This window comes from Lissotriton helveticus, chromosome 3_1, assembly GCF_964261635.1.
Source record: "Lissotriton helveticus chromosome 3_1, aLisHel1.1, whole genome shotgun sequence".
Classification (NCBI taxonomy): domain Eukaryota; kingdom Metazoa; phylum Chordata; class Amphibia; order Caudata; family Salamandridae; genus Lissotriton; species Lissotriton helveticus.
Genome location: NC_136061.1, coordinates 2,034,414,628 through 2,034,434,540, shown reverse-complemented (window position 1 = coordinate 2,034,434,540; position 19,913 = coordinate 2,034,414,628). Strand labels below are relative to the sequence as shown.

The 19,913-nt window shown below is 42.4% G+C and overlaps 1 protein-coding gene across 2 annotated transcripts in view; it reads right to left on the bottom strand.

Moving 5' to 3' along the window:
- The window catches only part of LOC144824082 (A-kinase anchor protein 13-like), a 342,578-nt gene that overhangs the window by 34,788 nt on the left and 287,877 nt on the right, over nt 1–19,913 (bottom strand). For both annotated transcript variants that reach the window (XM_078683161.1, XM_078683162.1), the window contains exon 5: nt 17,704–18,000. In XM_078683161.1, coding sequence (XP_078539287.1) covers nt 17,704–18,000 — 297 coding nt within the window. The remainder of the gene's footprint in view (nt 1–17,703; nt 18,001–19,913) is intronic.

The window sequence follows — 19,913 nt, the reverse complement described above, 5'->3', positions numbered from 1 at the left end:
TGCTATCTCAATGCAGTGTTCTCATTTGCACTGTGAGATGGCTTCAGGCAAATAAAAGAAACTTTGTTTTGCAGTTTTATATAGAGCAAACCCGATACAAAGGTATTGTTCCTTACATGATCACCAGTAACATTACACAAAGTAATACAACTTTGTCTCTGCACCCACACCGCATAATGAGCATAGAAGCAGAGGCCCAAAGCCATCGGAAGGCACACTGAATGTACACAAAAAATCTATGATGGAGTTAAGGAAGATCCCATGTAGCGCCAGATATTCCCTTATAGGGTGGAACAGTCTCTCACTGCAACCACATACATGGGCCTGCGAAGGGAAAAATGGAGTGCTGCATCAAAGGAATAAACAGAGCATGAAAATAAATGCACTACCATGGCGTGCTGGATGCAAAAGAAATGAGCACTGGCTAAGCCAATAGATTGCGCCTTTTTGACCTGGCTTTGTCAATGCATTTTTCTAATGTTATACAGCATTGGGTAACAAACAAATAATACAACAAATGAGAGAGGACACTGCTCTTGTTGGTTATTTACAGATTCAAGAAGTTGGGAGCCATTTATATCAGAAAACATATATAATACTTACAGAAAATGGCATTTTTAAAGCAGCAAATGGTCCCTCCAAAAGCCTTAACATTAAAAAAGAATTTTTTTTAAAGACCACAAAGGGTGGGAGAGCAGTAGAGTGTGGGTTTCAGAAGAAACAATGGGTCGTGGGCAGGGGATTAAAAAGGCATTTGAGACTGGAGAAGAAAATATTTAAAGACAAAAAAGAAGGAAAAGCCAGGGAGTGGAGGGGGAAAATGGATGGGTTGAGGGCATGGGACTGAAAAGGGAGAAACCCAGTGTGCACGGGGAGCAGAGTGTTTTGCAGAGAGGAAAGCAGCATATTAGGAGAGATGAACACAAGGGCACTCCTAAGAGTGCTAAAAGAGAAAGAAAAAAGTAGTCCCCTTAATGTAAGCAGAGTAAGATTACAATCAAAATGATGGTAAAGAGGGGGAACAGTCACAAGACGAGAATGGATAGTCGCAAATTAAGAACCAAACAAATGAGATTGACAAGAAAGTCAACCTATAATAAACAATGAGCTGACCAAAATCCCATTGTTAGAACAAGTATTGTACACAAATGAGAACCAAAAAGCAACCAACTGCTCCTCCTCACTTTCCTACAAAGGGATAGACATTTATGTAATAGGGAACCTGGGAAAGGGGCCCTTAAACCATGCACTATAAGTGCGTGTACTATGAATTGCAAGACTTTATACTGTACATTTATAGGCAAATGGGGGTCCTTAAAATGTGACAGAAAGCTTAAGCAAAACAACGTAGGATGAAATTCAAGCATTAATATTTGGTTACTTCCTAAATAAACCTTTACCAACTAAAATGAATTGCACAAACTGAATACATTTTGTGAGATACAGGTCAAGGTCAGTTTGTCTTTTATAAAGCTGAAACACCAATTGGTAGATTGGAAATTGTTTTCTATTACAAAGGAAAAAAATGAAGACAAAGACGTGCTTCAAATATATGACGCTTCATACAACTGAACGTGCTGAAGCAAATACTTACCTTGATGAGGTATACTTAAGCATCACACCTAAAAACACATAAGACCTAAAAAAAATAATCAAATGAATTCATCACCATAACAAGCATTTGCAATGCAATCGGTCTCGCCTTTGGGACCTTATATGTGTGGCGCCGCGGCCAGGGCGACTGACGCTGGAATCTGGGGATCAGGGTTCGATCCCCGGGTCCGGCGGCAGGTTAGCCCAGCACCATGCGACTCTGGGCAATAGCTTGCTTAATCTTCCCGACGGCCCCCAGCGCCTAGAGACCCTAACGGGTGATTGTGCGCTATACAAATGTGGATTATTATTATTATTATTATATGTATTTAGCTATGCAGCAGATTAGCCTGGGTGCTGAAACATCTACTGTTCTTTAACATGGAGGGAAAGTAAGCACCAAACTACGTGACACGCCAGGTATGGGAACACGTGGAGAGAAATATTTCCTTTCAGCGGGAAATGGTATAGTCCAAAGCTCTGTTTTTAATATAAAATCAGGGCCTTCAGTGGTCATATCACTGAAAATACAAGATTAAAAACAAATATTATTGTCTATGGGTGCTCATGGAAGACAATTTCTACGGACTAGAATCTAGAGAATGCTAAAGTGATTCTGGTATTTTACTGACCTCTACTGGTCGTTTTCTATCAAGACAGTAAAACAGAGGCAGTTGGACAGAAAAAAAAAGTACCTACAAGTCCTAGGGCTGATCTCCAGAGCCCACAAAGTACATACACATATGAGTATATACTAAAGTATATACAAGACGGTTTCTAATGCTCAACCTGAAAAAAGCCCACATGTGGGTCCGCACAGTCGCAGACTCAATGAAAGGGTTGACGGGTCCCCTTTCGGTTGCTGTATTGATGTGTTGAACTGGTACTTGTGAGATAAACTTGTGCAAACAGGCTTTAGCCTGTGTTAGAGTGACAAAATGGCAAACGAATACTGCTTTAGAATGTGCTGCATTATGCCGCATAATTAAGTGAGCTATGGCCTTCCTTACCACATAATTGCAGCGGCCATGCCTATTTCATAGTAACAAGTAAAGCTAGAGCCATATTGTGGGAATAAGTGTGGCCACAACCCTTCCTCTGTTTTAATCCAATGTTGATTATCCTCCCACCACCCGTGGCATGACTGCTCTACACTACAGATGGCTAATCTCCCATTATTCCATACACCACCAGCTCCCTGCCCGAAGAAAGGCCTCATTACTGTATCATCGCCATCATTTTTTGCACCTATGTGATTCTTAGTGAGGGTTTAAGGATTTCATCACGGGCAGATGGCTCTGTATGATTGTGAAAGGATAATAAGGGTACCAAGATAATTTTCCAAATGTTGTTTATCTAATCTTTTGGTAAGGAACTGTTAATTTGTTAAAGCATGGAAGTGATCCTGAGATCTGGTGGCCAAAACCTGGGGCAGATTTACAGTAAGTGCACCCGCAGTTGAGGCACAGATGTTCCATGCATTTCATGAGGCTTCCCCTACAAATGGATGCAGTCACTCCACATCCTGCAATGGAACTCTGCCTCCCACCACACCTTTGAAATGCGGGCCAGGATGCCAACTGCAGTCAAAGCTAGGCCAATGAGTTCAAACAGATTGTCCCTTTTGACTAATGCACTGTTTATAGTGCAGTAGAAAATTCACGCCTGCACTCCATTTAAAAAAACTCTTTTTACTGTTTAATTGTTGAGAGCAAGTCCTTCCTGGGTCAACATATAATATCAAATCCTTACGACACAGTTTCAGCACAACCAATCAAGAGTATAACAGGAAAATGACAGCCAATGGAACATTTGTTCAGTGTACACACCATCTCTAAGTACAAGTTTCAAGTAACCAAACCTCATTCCCCAACCCTCAGTCTTGCCCCCAATTCCCTCCCAAAGTGATTGCTTCAAATAACACAGTGGTATTCCACAAACATGGTTACATTGAAGCCCTAAATACACATGACCGAGTGTGCAACCCCCGACTGCCCATAGCTCAACCCGACCCGATAGAACTACATCTCCCCTTGTATCCATCGACCACTGCTCCTGTGTGATAGTATTTTCAGTCCCTTGTGATTGTGTGCCCTGTTCATTACTCCTACCCATCCCCATTTACATGGGCTCCAACTGTGTGGTTCAGGAGTCTAAATCCTCCTGCAATTTTTAATCCCATCGATTAAGTTTCATGTGTGCCTCCTCTGCCAGTACCCACTCAAGTACGTCCATAAAGGGATGGAAGGGGCCCTCATGCTCAACCACCCTATGGCCACTCTTCCCTCAACCAGTACAAATGCCAACTGTAGGAACCTTCAGTGCATTTTATCCCCTTTAGGTTGTTTAACAATACAGAGCAGGCACACCTGAGGCTTTTCCTTGATCGGCTGTGCAGTCACTGCCTGTAACTGTGTTATCACAGTTGTCTAATAGGTATGCACGCTCGAGCATGCCCAGGGCATATGCAGAAAGGAAGCTCTCTCTCCACCACATCTAGGAGAATCCACACTCACGGTCTCTCATTTTTAAAGTGCTGCGTACCCAAATTTTTGGAGAAGGCCTTGCTGGATCCACTCAGTCTTGGTAAACGTGAGATCCGGTTCCTAGTCCTGGCACCTTTGCCTTGCAGGTGATGTTCAAACACGGCTATCAACCTGCGATTAAGTAACAAATAACGAATCCCCCTGATTCCGCTTGCATACTGTTCTGTCAGCGACGCTGTTAAACCCTCCAAGGCTCCCCTTGTCACTGAGTAGAAAATAAACTATCTCCCTAGCGGTGGTGCAGGGCCTGTTGCCGTTGTCTCCAGTCTTAACACTTTTCTTTGTTTATTGTCTAAGAACGGTCGTGAAACAGTCTCTTTCTCTAGGTGAAAGTTTAGTGCCGGTGCAGGAAAGACTTCCTTCGGTCATTCCTGGGTACTTAATTGCATTTTGGCGTCTGGATGTAGGCGCACTGGTGGGACTCGGGGGTGGTGGCTTCATTTGCTGGCTACAGTACTCGATCTTGCAAGTAGAATAATTGCTTAACAACTTCTTAAGCGACATTCATCAAAGGGAATTGCCCTTTCAAGCTGACATGTTTTTTTCGTTTAAAAAAAGTTATTTGTTACTGCGGTTTTGGTGTCTGTAAGTGAACGTAAAAGCGCCGACCGACTGTGGGCGTAGGCAGGTACAGTGCTCTCCTTCCAATCCCACGCGCCTTTGGAATTACTGTTAAGTGAGCTGGTTCCCTGTGATGTGCACGTGCATGCGCCATCTGAGGTAAAGTTAGTAGTTCTGCAGGGCCTGGTTATTAAGCGCGCAACAGCATTGGTAAATGATAAACTGACATGGTATTGACCTGGAAGGCGAATGTCTTTAATTTTGCTCATAGACCTGGGCTTTTTTTGTAGCACTCTTCAAGTGTGAACGTGTGAGGGCACGTGCACGCAGCTGCGATGCTAAGTGTAAGCAGTGTATTTCTATTTTTAATCTATCTGTGGTGTTTATTTAGGTTAAGATACCATTGTTTTCGTTGCTCCTGGTAAGTCAAGTAAATGAAAACAAGCAAACAAATCCCCCCCGGCCCTCACTTACCACATGCCGTCTGCAGCCCCCAAGCCGTACCATGCTGCGGTAAATGGGCCACAGAAATGCTGGAGCACGCACACGCACACCGCAAGTCGGCCTTGGAAGAGACGCGGGAGGACAGGAGCGTGACGCCGTGAGGGTGCACGTTGGTGTTCCCTGCATCTCGCGCGTTCACAGACCGGTGTCTACTCGTGCACCGGTCTGTACCACTTGGGAGGCCTTCACAGCGACAATAAGGCAGCGCGCTTCGCGCTTCAACGCAGGCGAGCCCTAAAAACTGTAGTGAGAAAAATCTGATTTCTTTATTGCACCTGTAGGAAACATTTAAGAGTCTTGATAACAGCACCACATGATGACTAGCTCCAAGAGCTGAAAAATGGTGCTGAGTTTTACCTGGAGCTCTAACTACACTAAACCACATGTAAAGAGATTTAAAAGCAACCTTAAAAACCTGAACTGATTTTAGACAAACTATAAATGGATGCTACAAAAAAAAGAAATGTTATTGGTTGCTCCAGGCACTTCTTCAATAAAGATTAGAGATAAGGCAAAGTTTAGTCTGATTTTTCGAGCAGACGGGGAACACGCGAATCTTGGACCCACGCTCTCGCCGTTTTACAGGGTTTTCCGTACATGGGGACCTCAGTTTAATGGTGAAAAAGAATAATTGATTTTAATTGACAACTGTATCACCACATATCATCAAGTTGGAATATAGAGAGGACGTGAAGCTTTACAGCACGACTCCTGGAGACAGCACTCAGATTGCATATTGGTGCGAATTGGCGGTCCAGCAAAACAAGATATCTTTTAAAGTTGGGGGCCGAATTATCCCTACAGAGGACTCCACTTAAATTTGACCAGAAGGGGTCCGAGGATGGTAGTTTTTATATAGATGGTTGCCACTTCTCTCAAGAATATATCTTGAACATACCTTGGAGATTGTGGTAGAGTGACCTTTTCTGGCGCTATTTGATTTTATGATACATAGGAAAACATATTGACTGTGAAAGAGACATATATTGAAAATAGTCTTGATAAAGGTGGTGCCCACAGAGCAATTCACCGAAACGCGTCGACGCAATCATTCAAAGTTAAATTCAAGGAACTACTTTGTCAACACTTGTTTATTTGACTCTGACCCAGTTGCAAAGATTCTAATGAATTAACATCCTGATGAGTCAGGTTAACATCACAGGGTTCAGTCTCTTTTCATGTTTATTGTGTATAATTCTGTATATGTTTTTATTGAGTAGGATATGAATTAATGTATAAATTGGATTGATACATTTTACTGTTTTTATTACATGATCAAAAATACATTTGTATTTTGAGCTAATTACGTTATTATTGGACTTCATGACTTAGAGGAATTTGCATTCATAACCATTGGATTTTCTCTGTGATGGCTGTGAGTAGAATAATGCAGTGAAGTGTGAATGAGTGTATCTGATTGAGATGTTTTGAGCAATTCCAAGGGAATCACAAATTTTTACTAGTCTAATGATGGCCCTGATGGCACTGGGATCATTGCCAAGCACCGGCACTTAGTGACTCAACACTTCTCAGTATGCCCTCCACCACCTCAGCATGGCTGCAGCGGCAGTCTCCTTGGTCGCCACCTCAGCACTTCTGCTAAAATGATCAACAACATCCAAACAATGCCAAACTAGTAAAGAGGAGCGTAGGGCAATGTTGGTTGGCTTTGAAAAGCCATGCAGCGCTACAACAGAACAGCTCATTTGTAAATCATGAATGATAGACAACAGTCCTAGGAGAGTCCACAGCAATTGAACTCGGATTGTTACATTGTTGCCTTTTGGCTACCCCGGATTATGGATGAAGAGGAGAGTGGGGTTGTAGCTTGAGTGAAGCTAAAATATGTACCTTCCCTCGAATTGCTAAAGAAGCAACAAACTGCAGGACATCAAAAGTGCAACACTGAAACCAGCAATAAGGCAGTCGAAGACAAAGAAAACCTCTTATTTATTTCTTCAGGGAGAAGCTCTCGGCCTTCTAAGTTTTCACTGGTTGCACTCTACTTTAGCCACCTTTTAGAGCCTGGACCCCTTTTCTTCAGCGTAGCCCGCATGGGGGCTACAGGGGAGTGCTGCGAGGACAGAGGTAAGGCCAGTGACGAGGAGGTGAGTACCAGAATGGTGCTGGGGAGATCGGGTCTGAGGAGTAAAGCCACTATATTTGACTGTATGTGCTGTGCAGAACATTAAAACGTCTGCACCAAATTTGCAAGAGGTTTGCAATAATAAGTACAGTCCCACTGATTAGACGTAAGGAACCCACATCTGTTCTCAGAAGTGGTCTACTTTCATATTTAGCAAAGGGCACAAAAGCAAGAATGGTGTCTGAGGAAAAAAAACGGAGATAATTAAATTACAATTGGTGTTAGCGGGTGGAATTATAGCAACTGTGGACTACATAGAACTAGAACAAGATCCCAATGGGATAAATACGTTGGCAATAAAGGGGGCATTGGCATGGGAGAGATCTAGAGGCCAAAGTCAACATGGACAAATAACAGCAGACATTTTAGCAACATAACTAAACAAGTGGCAACCACAACCAACAAAATAGCAGAAGTAGCAAAGGAAACAAAAACCACCCTGACAGACAAACAAGGAGCTGCTGCATCAGTTTTTTCAGCATATTGCTGTCACATCAGTAAATGGAAAGGGCAGTAGCAAAATCCCAAGCACTTAAAATCAAGGCTGAGAAATGAAAACTATTTTCATAAACATTTTTATCTCCAGGAAAAAATATTCTCAAACTTTTCACAGCAACGACATAGCCTCCCTCTAGGGTTTAGTTAAAAAAACTTCAGTTCAAACTTTACAAATCCCTCCTGGCCTGATGACAGCAATTGGAGAACCTGGAAAAACAGCTTGGCACGCAATCTTGCATAGGGATTACGATTCAAGTGGCCCTGAGGACACAACACAAACATAAATTTTAGTCCAAAAAGGAGTAGCCTGCAGCTATTGAATTGATCATTTCTAATACAGAACACAATTAGTGATGATCCCCGATCTCAGACAAACTTCAGTGAATAAGAAAACCGTTCTCTCAAATACTCGTCTGTCTTGCTACGATAAGCAAATCACACAAGCCCCACATACAAACCATTCAGATCCCTGTGTAACTCAAAGTCAAGACTACTGAGCCAATGAATATAAAGAAAAGAAAATATGAATTAGGGCTGGATGATCCGTTTGAATGAATGAATGAAAAATCCACAGATTAAGCTTTATGTGGCTTTTCAAAACACCATCAATCAGAATCTGGGGTAGACTTGTGTTGACATCTTCACTAATCCCAACTGTAGTTGGGTTTATATGAAACAGTTTTTCAGATTATAAAGTCCTAAGCCGTAGTATTAAATTAACATCGGAAAAAAACAATACTTTTTTACTGGTCAAAGGATAACAATTAGTTCAAAATATTAAAAAGGGGATTGCCTTATATTTTCAAGAAGAGGATGGCTCCTCTTCCTCTGAAGTTGTTTTTGACATTTTAAACACAACCTAAGGAGGAGAAATGATTGCAAATCAAAGTCAAGTAAATAAGAAAAGAAAGCAACAATTAATAGAGCATTTAAGGTAAAGGAATTACTTCATTTGGAAGAGGCTAAAAGCAGTCTATGACTATAACTAATTGAGAAGGAAGTGGAAAATGAATAACACAATTGGGCAACAATTGTATGAGGAAGGGCAGACGGTATGTGTTATTCTTGCATGGCAAACCAGAACGGGAAACTACCCTTACAACGCAAGCATTACAACGCATCTTTTACAACGCATATGCCATTAAAATGCATGCTATTCCAATATGTATTAAGGTAGGTAAGTGTTTTTGTTAAGGTCTATTTATTTTTTTAGCTCAGTATTGGTTTTAATAATAATTTTTAGTTATGTTTAAATAATTAAAGGTAATGCTTATGAGGGTGTAACACCCACCCTCTGGTACGGGATGCAAGAGAATTTGGGGTTTGGGTCGGGTAGTGTATTAATACTTAAGTATTAATTTTAATACCGGTTATTCATCACTATTAATTTTAATATTTTTTAGAATGGTTTGTAAAAAAATAATACTTGTGAGGATGTAATGCCCATACTCTGGCACAGGATGCAAGGGAATTAGGGGTTTGGGGTGGGGGAGTGTATTCATTTTTGTTTGAATCCGTTTTATTAGTTTTTCGGTATAACACAAAACACAGCAAATATCTACAAAATAGTACGGTTTACAAGCGGGCTGTGGCCAATATATTCATGTCACTTACATATGTTATTAACACGTTAAAAGAAACGTCACTTCACACCTCAATGTGTCTACTGTCTTGTGGCTTATACAAGTCTCCTGCATACTAAAAGATTAGTGACTGTCAACTGCTCGACCTGTCAAGTAAATGGCAGTAAGTGTACTGTAGTGAGAGCAGCTAACTTGGGAGGCGTAAAAGTAATATTAGGGATAACTAAAACATAACTAGGATTGTATGGTTTACGCAACATAGCAACACCTCGGGTCCAGACGACCCCCCACTCCACAACAGCCGCCGAAGGTGTACCTCCACATCCCAGAGTGTACGATCTATTGAGTTTATGTTCAGCAAACCACAATCCGGGGCGCCAATTCTGCTTTTGTATTGGCAGTGGACCATGGCTGTGCACTCATAATCCCCAGTCTGGATGCGTGTCTGGCATGGCTTCGAGCCCAGAATCAGTTGTGACATCCAATTCATGTAGTTTTAAATAAATTATGCAATTACTTTTGAAAGTATAAAAATGAAAATAGGAGAGGGTATATGCCCCACCCCCTGGCACGGGATGAGAGGGAAGTAGGGCTTTTGGGTGGGGAGTGTACTAATACCCAGGTATTAATCTGAATTCCTTAATATTAATTAAATGTTAAACAAATATTAATTAAATAGGTATTCTAATATGTAAAAACAATAGTTAGGAGGGTTTACCATATAATCTGGTATGGAATGATACAGAAACAGGGGTTTTGAGTTGGAGTTGCGTACTATTTTTTAAACCACAATTACAAATATTTGTAAATATAAAATAAATTATTTAAACATGGATATATGTACACTCCTAAAACAATTAAATATTATAAAAATTAGAAATGTATGCATTTATTTTTATTTAAATAATTAAATATGAAAGATAATAAAATATTTTTAAAAAGATGTAACAATGAATAAACAAATGTAAAACAATTATTATACATAAGTTTACATAAAGTACATTTTTAAACTTTTCAAAAGTAGTTCATTTAAAAAAAAAAGAAATCCACAATTTTTGGTGTGTTTTCCCACAATTTTAGATTGAACTCCAAGTGGGTAATTGTCATTTTTTTCCTTTTTGCTTTTAGAGATGACGTTCCTGGTTGTGCGTCTACAGCCGGTGGACCACTGCGGTCAAGATCAGAAGCAAGGAAGAGCTGCAGTCAGGTAAGATACATTTTATTTATTAAAGAGTGAATATGGGTGGCATAGTTTATTGTAAGGAGAGAGGAGGGAGGCAGGTAGTTTGCTAAAGGTTAGTATTTGAATGTATGTTTTGAATGTTTTAACCACCACTTTCATTCCTATGCAGGTAGCGGTTATAGGCCCTCTTAGGGTTGATTGCTCTTTTAAAATATTTAGCTTAAAAAAATATATACAGAAAAATATTACGATTTTTTTTTTAAAACCAAAGTGTAAAGACAGCAATATTTTTGTATTGTTTTTGTAGCATTGAGTTGCTTTTTTTTTTTAAACATACTATCGTGTGTTCGCGGCTGTTCGACCCCTGGAAGTTTGGAGAATACAGATGGCATGGATGGCCGAATGGATGTTTTGGAAAATTTGGAAATTTTTGTAAAGGATTGTAACTTTATGCAGGTTTTTTTACTGCATGTTAAAGTTTGAAGTTTTGGGCTTTTGAAAATTGGTAGTCAGTTTATGGATGGATTAAAAACGTATGGACAGTGGATTGGAACAATGTTTTTTTTGCTAACAATACTTCGTTTTGGGGGATTTCTTTTTGAGATGTGTCTTTTTGTTGTTGTTTACACCGTATATTTCGCAGCACTGTGTTTGCTGTAAATGTGGCTATTGCAATTTGTTTCCTTTGCATGGTATTTGGATTCCTTCGTGGATTATGGTTTTGATCATTTGGATATTTGGAGTGGTCCAGACTCTTGATGAACTGTGGAATTTAACGAAGGTCCAACAGTCGAAGAAAGAAGACAACTGAAGGTGGGAAAATCTCATTATTTGAAAAATGACAATATCATTTAAAAAAAAAAAGAATTAAAAAATAGGCAAGTAAGATAGAATAGGTGTTCGTATGAAATGTAGTATGAGTGCAATACTGTCTAGGTAGCCTGAAGCCACCATCAAAGATAACTGCTGAATTTGTTCCAATAGTCGCTCGAACATTTCTTTTGTTCTTTTGGAAATTCGTGGGTTCAGACTACCAGTCAATGATTGTGCTATTCTCATTTCTTTGAATTTTGCTCCTTCTTCAAAATTTCCCAAAACAAACAACATTGTGAGTGAGGTTCAATTGATTTGTTGAAGGAGTTGTGCCATCCCTCTATGGCATTACTAGTCTTTGCTCCTCCCTCTAAACAGATCATGTAACAGTGCCATCACTTTACAGGAAACCTTGGATTCCTCCTGCGACCCAACCTGCATAGATGGCCAATACATGTGTCCTCAAAGAAATTTGGTAGTGCGCCCAATTTGTCTTCGTTTGTAGTAAAATATTTTGATTCAGTAATTGATGTGTACTATTCATGCTCACAGTCAGGAGGAACAAAGCATAGGGCTGTTAGTTATTTTACTTGAATTGCAGATTACTGTCTGATATGTAATCCTCAACTAATACATTTTATTCCAATATTGAAAAAGTGAAAAAACATCCTTGAATTTGGGCATATGGATACATTTTGTTGATGGTGTTAATCATGTGTAATTTAACCCAGCACAGGGGCATATCTGCTCATGCAGATATGCCTTCCCATATAATATAAGGCACCCTGCCTTAGGGCTGTAAGGCCTGTTGTAGGAGTGACTTGAAAATATTACAAGCAGTGTTAGGAGACATGGCACACAAGTGTCATGTTGTGTTTTCACTTTAGTCTGCACCAAGACATGCATCGTGCAGTGGCAGTTTACATGACCTTGGCGAGGAGTCCTTTAGTGTGGCACAATTTGTTTTGCCTTCTAAAAAGTTCCTAGTACATATAACAGTATGATCCTATTGGCAGATAATCCAAGAGAAATGCAATATGTGATTTGCAATGTAGGCGAGTGCAAAAACTAATTTGAACAGATCACAATTAATGCGGTTTCAAATAATCAAACCACATTTTATATATCAAAATCATTTATAGTATATACATTTTATGGAGTTCATTTCATCATGGTTGCTCCAAAAGAGTGAAAAGAGAAGTGTTTGTAGAAGTGCTCATGTGCGCAATGATCAGAAAAAATAAAGAAATTATACAAATTACCAGCCCTTACTGCTTACAGTAGTATTGGACCTGGGCCAGGCTCCACCTACCCATATATAATCTGATTTAGCTTCCGACTAAGCCTATGTACAAAAAGGTAGCGAATGAAAAAGAATGAGAAGAACAAGTTACTTACCTTTAGTAATGCCTTATCTGGTAGATACAATATCTAGCCACAGATTCCTTACCTTTGATTTTTCCCAGGTGTCCAGACTGGATCTGGAAGGTTTATCGTGAGCAGTACTCCCTGCGCACCTGTAGGTTGGGGGGGGGGGTCAGTCGGCTGTGGTTGGTATTGTCGCCTGCACTGGAAGGGACGTAAAGGTCACCTATATAATCTCCACCTCGGCGCGCTGACATCAGTTACTTCAGTTACTTTTCACAACTTTCCTTGCCAGAAGAGAGATGAGCTAAGAAGTGCGCTAAAAGGGATCAGCCCTGACCTTAGAAATTTGTCAGCAGAGCAGGGACGGTGGGTTGGTCGGTATGGCATCTGATGCGAGATAATGTCCCTACCAGATAAGGCGTTATCGAAGGTAAGTAACTTGTTCATCTGATAGAGACATCTAGCCGCAGATTCCTTACCTTTGAATAGATAACCAGGCAAAACTAATCGCCGGAAGTGGGTCTGCGGACAACTTTACTCTAAGAAGTCCTGCAGGACCGAACGGGCGAAATGACCATCTATACAGACCTGACTGTCCAGGCAATAATTCTTGCTAAACATGTGAAGGAATGCCTGACAGATGTCCATGTCCAGAACTGGAACTTCATCGGCTAGCACAGTGGTTGCAGGCTTAAATCTGGCTGAATGAGCTCCTATGCCTTCAAGAGTCTGCTTCATTGCCAGTATGTAGCAGATCTTGATGCATAGAACTACCCATCAAGAAATTGTCAATTTCTACACCACCCTACCCTTCTTCGCACCATACCCCACAAAGTGTTGGTCATTCACCCGGAACTCTCTTGTGCGTTCAAGGTAGAACAATAACATTCTTTTTGGGTCCAGATGATGGAGTCGCTCTTCGGAGCATAGAAAGTGGGAAAAGTGAGAGAATGGGACCCATGAAATGCTGGTAACACTTTGAGCAGGAAAGAGGTCCTAGTGCAAAGCACCAGTTTGTTAGGAAAAACTGATAGGAAAGGAGGCTTGGATGATAGACCGTGCAGCTCATTCACTCTCCTGGCCGATGCAAAGGTCACCAGAAAGGCTGTTTTGCGGGTGTGCAGCCTGAGGGGACAATTGTGTTCTCCCTTCAAGCCTTTACACATCAGAAATGTGGGAACCAAATTAAGGGCCCACTTGGGCATAATGAAAGGGGATGGAGGGAACATATGTACAAGTTCTTTGAGAAATCTATTTACAATGGAAGGTTTAAATAAGAAGGGTTGGTCAAGCAGATGCAAGAAGTCAAACAAGGCAGAAAGATGCCCTTTAAGGGTGCCTAGAGTAGAGCTCTGCTGAGCAAGGCTCAAAACAAAAAGTAAAATATCAGAAAGGGAGTCAATGGAATTTTCTGTACAATATGATACAAATGTTTTCCATTGGCAGGCGTAGACCGTCTTGGTGGGGAGACGCCTGGCTACCAATATAACATAACGGATGTCGGGTGGAAGGTTGAAAGTTATCAACTGACGCCACTCAATCTCCATGCAAGATGGTGAAAATGATCAGGTTCGGGTGGAGGACCCTCCCCTGCTGCTGTGACAGAAGATCCTCCTAAAGGGGCAGCCTGATGGGAGGATCAATACCAGACTCTCCGTGCCCAGCATGGAGCCACAAATATGACTTGGGCACAGTCGTTCTGATGACTATGGGCATGAGTGCTATAGGAAGAAAAGCATACAGGAGGCCTGAGCTCCACTCAAGACAACAGAGCGAGAGTCACCTTGGGAACTCCAGCCTGCAAAACTGCTGGTTGGTTAGATCTGACCTTCACAGAGACTAAAAGATCCAACCAAGACTCCCCTCACTGTTGAAAGAGATCTTGCGCCACCTCAGGGTGGAGATGCCATTCGAGATATGCAAGACATCGACAGTTGAGTTTGTCCACCCTGGTGTCCGGGTAGCTTGCCAGATGTTGAACAACCAGGAAAATGCCCAGAAAAGGAATGTGAAAATAGGGGCCTACAAGCCCAGAGCTACCATCCAGTATTCTGGGCTCAGGGCAGATAAAACTTCTTGAACTTCTCCTTTCTGAGGAAGTAGTTGAGGGCTCAGAGATCTAGGAAAGGACAAAGGCCCTAGTCCTCTTTTGGGACCAGAAAGTAGTGGCAGTAGCAACCAAAGTAACCAAAGCCTACGTCTGGCACCAGAACCCTCTCTATGGCTTCCTTGGCCAAGAGAGCCATGACTTCCTCCCGGAGCAGGGACAGATGATCCTCAGTCAGCAAATCGAAAGATATTGGCATGGAGGGGGAAGGAGGGGGAGCAGTTTCAAAGAGGAGGGAGTAACTCCTTCAGACGATCTGCAGAACCCATCTGTCCGAAGTTACGTACTGTCAGTGGTGGAGGGAACGGCTGATCCCGTCACTAGCTGGACGCCCATGATCTAAAAGGCCAAGATTAGGAAGGTTTGGAAGCTGCAGCTGCAGCTGCAAGGGGGTTGGGGTGGCTGGACCAGACCCACAAGGCCTGTAGGGACCAAGCCCTCATCCACGCAGAGGCTGAGAAGCTCGCACGGCTCGGAGCCTGGGATAAGGTTGGCAAAGTTGAAAGCTCCTTCTGTGGCCATGAAAGGAGCGAAAAGCAGACTGGGGATGTATGGTAGCATAGAAGCCCAAGGACTTGGCAATAGCCCGCAAGTCCTTCAAGCGCACCAGTGTTGAGTCAGCCTTTTCTCCAAAGAGATGGGTGCCATTGAAAGACATGTCCATGGGGGAAGCCTGGATATACCCTGAAAGGTCAGACATTCTCAGCCAGGCATTGCGTCTGAGGTCTACCATTGATGAAACTGCTCTGCCCAGAGAGTCGGTGACAGCATATAGGGAACTTTGCTACACCTCTCCAGTCTGTAACTGCTTGAGAGAGAGTGGCCCAGGTCTCCTCCAGGACCTGTGGCAGCACTTGTGGAACCGTTTCCCACAGTGTCTGGGAATGGCGGCTTAATAAGCCTGCGGTGTGTTCACTGAACACAATGAAAGGCTGGCGGAAAAAGTAGAGGATTGGACTACCAAGCTCTGCAGGGTAGGGTGTTGTGTGAGGAAATTTGGGTCCTATTCACAGAAGCCCCTGTTCTGGGTTTGGACCAGGTCCCCAGAAGTACATCTGCAATGGCTTAGTTGAACGAGAGCAGAGGTTTAGAGGAGGAGACTCCCGGTTGCAACACCTCCATCAAGATGATCGTCTAAACTGCCACTGAGGGCAACTGAAGGTTGAGGTCCTCAGCCGCCCTCTACACCACCACTGCATATGTCGCTCTGTCCTCCGTAGCCATGGTAAGGGGGGGGTAGCATGCCGGTATCTAGAGAAGTTTCCAGTCCGCTGCACCACCCAGTTCTTTATACCAGTCGATATCCTGTTCATACTGGTATTCTAAAGGGCCCAGTGACTCCTCTCATTCCTCCCCAAGGCCTAGCCCTTCAGAATAGGGCTCAGGCTCTGACCTAGGATGAAGGGGTCCTGTCAGCACCAGAATCGACGTTGGTTGCTGCGGCTCTGGCTCGTCAGGGATCAGAATAGGGCTGTGCCGCTGGTGGGCACTGATGGTGCTGAGAGAATCAGTGTCGTGGAAGGTCGTAATGCTATGACCAGCGACAGTCAGGATTCATGACTGAATCTATAGGGACCCATCGGGCCAGAGCAGCTGGGGCAGAACCAGATGGTGCCCCCCCCACCCCTCCAGCTCAGAGTGACCCAAAAGCTTGCCGAAGGGGTCAGGTCGCTCACAAATTAGGCACATGGCCTCCTAGAACTCTGATTTGAGTGGGGGTTGCTCCAACTCTGGGAAAACTGGGGAGGCACAGAGACCGCCCGAGCGCAGGTTCTGAGGCACCTAGCCTTGAACGCCGATGTTCCTTCATTGTGTCGGCAGATGGACGAAGAGAAGTCGAAGCGTGTTTCAACTTCTTGTGTTTTTTGGGCCTCTTACGTGAGTGCCCCGACAATTTGGAGTGAGACGAAGAGGACTTCGGACACCTAGAACGGTCTCGAGATCTTCCTATCGAGTGGGATCTTAACATCGGTGGAGTCGTTTGCCAGGCTGCTAGCAGCTTCAGGGACAGTTCCCTCAAAGCCTTCGGTGCCATGGCCAGGCAGTCGGAGCACAACTAGGAGTCATGATTGCACTCCAAACACCACAAACACACAAGGTATAGTACAGTCACTGACATGGGCAGTGACAGACGCCACAGGGTTTAAAACCGGTCTTTGTCGATGACATCCTCGACACACCAAGAGGAAACCTAAAAAAAAAAAAGACAAAATGTCACAAAAATCCTGTCAAAAACTGACAGAGGAGTAGCTCATCTCAAATCAGCACTGACAGAAGAACGGATGTCAGCGCACCGAGGTGGTGCATACACAGGTAACACGCACGTCACTTCCAGCGCGGATGGGCCACGCAATGCTGACCGACGCCACCTGACAGTGTGCAGGGGCACTGATCATTGAAATCTTCCAGATCCAGTCACAGGTAAGGTTAGATGTATATCAGATATTTAATTTGAAAAGCACATGGAGGAAAAGCCCAGCACTAACAAAACTGAAATCCCACTTAAAGGACACAGGTCAGGTCATGAAATGTCTTTTCAAAGATGTGTGGAACAGGTTCCAGCAGTCAGTAGAAAATGGGGCAGCTGTGTGTGAAACAGGGTAGAGTCATGCTTGAAAAGACACACATGCTCAGCTCTAGGTGTACGCCATCTTTTTACAGTCAATAACACAGAGAAATAATCTTTATGGTGGCACAAAATGGTCAAGGTCCTACATAGACTAACTGGAAACAAAACATGCAAAACTGCTACATTTAAATAATGTGCTACAAGAACACTTAACTCTTTTGCCAAAACTTACCATTAATACTTTTGTCTGTTCCCAACACATTCCATTCTTCAGGCAAACGAAGATGACGAAATGCCAGAGTTATCTTCCCATCAAGAATGGAAGCATCCCCAGAAGCTGGTCTTGAATTGTCCAAGAATCTTGTAAATATCAGGGCTTGTTGGTTTCCTGCACTAGAAGCTAGGAATTGGGCAGCATCAGACGCTTCATCCTGAACAAACTGGAAAGTTTCTTCAGCAACAACGAAAACTGGAATATTCTTCTTGGAAGCACAGAGTGATACTTTCACTGTTTCAAAACAGTCATGACCTGTAAAGCAATCAAATGGAACCAGAATGAGTTATACAATTAAAATAGTTTGTTCAAGAAGAGATCAAACACTCTAGTTTTGTGTGGGCTCCTTCTCCACAGAATACAACATGTGCCCTGAAATGCCCTCAACTGTAAGTCAAATAAGTCACGTAATTTACAATACTTAGTATATCAAACCATTTTAAAACCGGATTGAATTCAGGACAATGTGCATTCTTGAACCTGAAATAAAGGTGATCAGCAGACCCCTAGGCACATAGCCAAAAGCAGGAGTATTATACACACCTGGCAGTGCTAGTACTCAATGAACAAGCCATATGAAAGTATAGATCAATAGTCAATACTTTTAGACTGGAAGGAATATGAAATTATTAACTATAATAATTAATCAGATTCTGGTTTCACAGAATGCACTGTATTCTTACCTCTATGGGAATAGCATCCCGCTGTACAAGAGCCTGAGCTAAAAGGAATGGGCAGCTACATGAAACAGACAGGCAAGTGGCCGAAAGAGAATTACAGACATAGTGGCTCCAAACGGGTACAAAATCGGTCTTCTTCATAGAAAACCTATGGCGGTTCAGTGATTTAGACAGATACATTTTTTCCACAGGAAGCCCATGTCATCTTTAAATACTGGTGTGCTAGGTAAGTCAGGTGATGTCCCAAAACCCCTCACAGTTGTGTCATGGAGTAAATGAAGATTTGGTTACGAAATCTGGAATACCATGATGGATCCCTTTTGAATGATGCAGTCACAGTCTCTGTTCAATATGAAAAGAGAGAGAGAGAGAGAGAGAGAGAAAGAAAGAGAGAAAGAGAGAGAAAGAGAAAGAGAGAGAGAAAGAGAGAGAAAGAGAGAGAAAAAGAGAGAGAAAGAGAGAGAGAAAGAGAGAAAGAGAGAAAGAGAGAGAGAGAGAGAAGAGAGAGAGAGAGAGAGAGAGAGAGAGAGAGAGAGAGAGAGAGAGAGAGAGAGAGAGAGAGAGAGAGAGAGAGAGAGAGAGAGAGAGAGAGAGAGAGAGAGAGAGAGAGACACACACACACAGACACTAGGACTGTTACTATACTAGCAGCAGGCACTGGTTCCAATCACAGGTGATGGAGTCAGCACTCAAATAGCAAGTGCAGGTTCCATTTAGCTGCCACTCATATAAACAAGCCTCTGCTTAAAAGGGTCTGGTCACTCTCCATTTAAATTCCTAGGATTCACTTCCTGTTTGACAGCCTCGAGGCTAACCCTTCAATCAGGTGGTGGTCTTGTGAGAAGAACCTCTTCAAATTGATGATGGACACAGAAAGAAGATTGGCTTAAATAGGCAGTCCAGTACAATCTCCTGTACAATGTTAGCAGGGTGTCTACTTGGTGAGGAAAAAGACACAAGGTGTTCATCGTGGAGGAAACCTTTAGAATGCAGCTCGGGCAAAACTTAAATGAGGTCGTCAAATCATCAGTGGTATAAAGAGCTATATCAATGCAATTAAAATACAATATAGTAGACGTCATATTTAAGCACCTCTTATCCTTCACTGAATACTTGAAACTATAGCGAAAGTAAATAGAACTTAGAATAACATTGAAGAATTCAGATGAAAAAACGTCCACCATAAACATCTTATCTACTGTATGTTTAATGTTCTCTTCGCTACGAAAGAAAGGAATCTTGGACTGCAGCAGAACATTCCAAAGCTTCCTGTGTCTAAAATAAGCTCCAGACACACAGGGGTTTACTAGTCCATGAATCAAGACTTTAACAGGTTGAAAATAGTCTTCTGTCTTATTTAGGAGGTTAACTAACAAAGCAGCTCGCCAAGGAATGTTTTGCGGCATTAGAAACAGGCAAAGCCAAGAATAACAAAATGTACATATATTATGGAAACAAATAAAGTTTGAATAAAGATGTGGAAGCAAT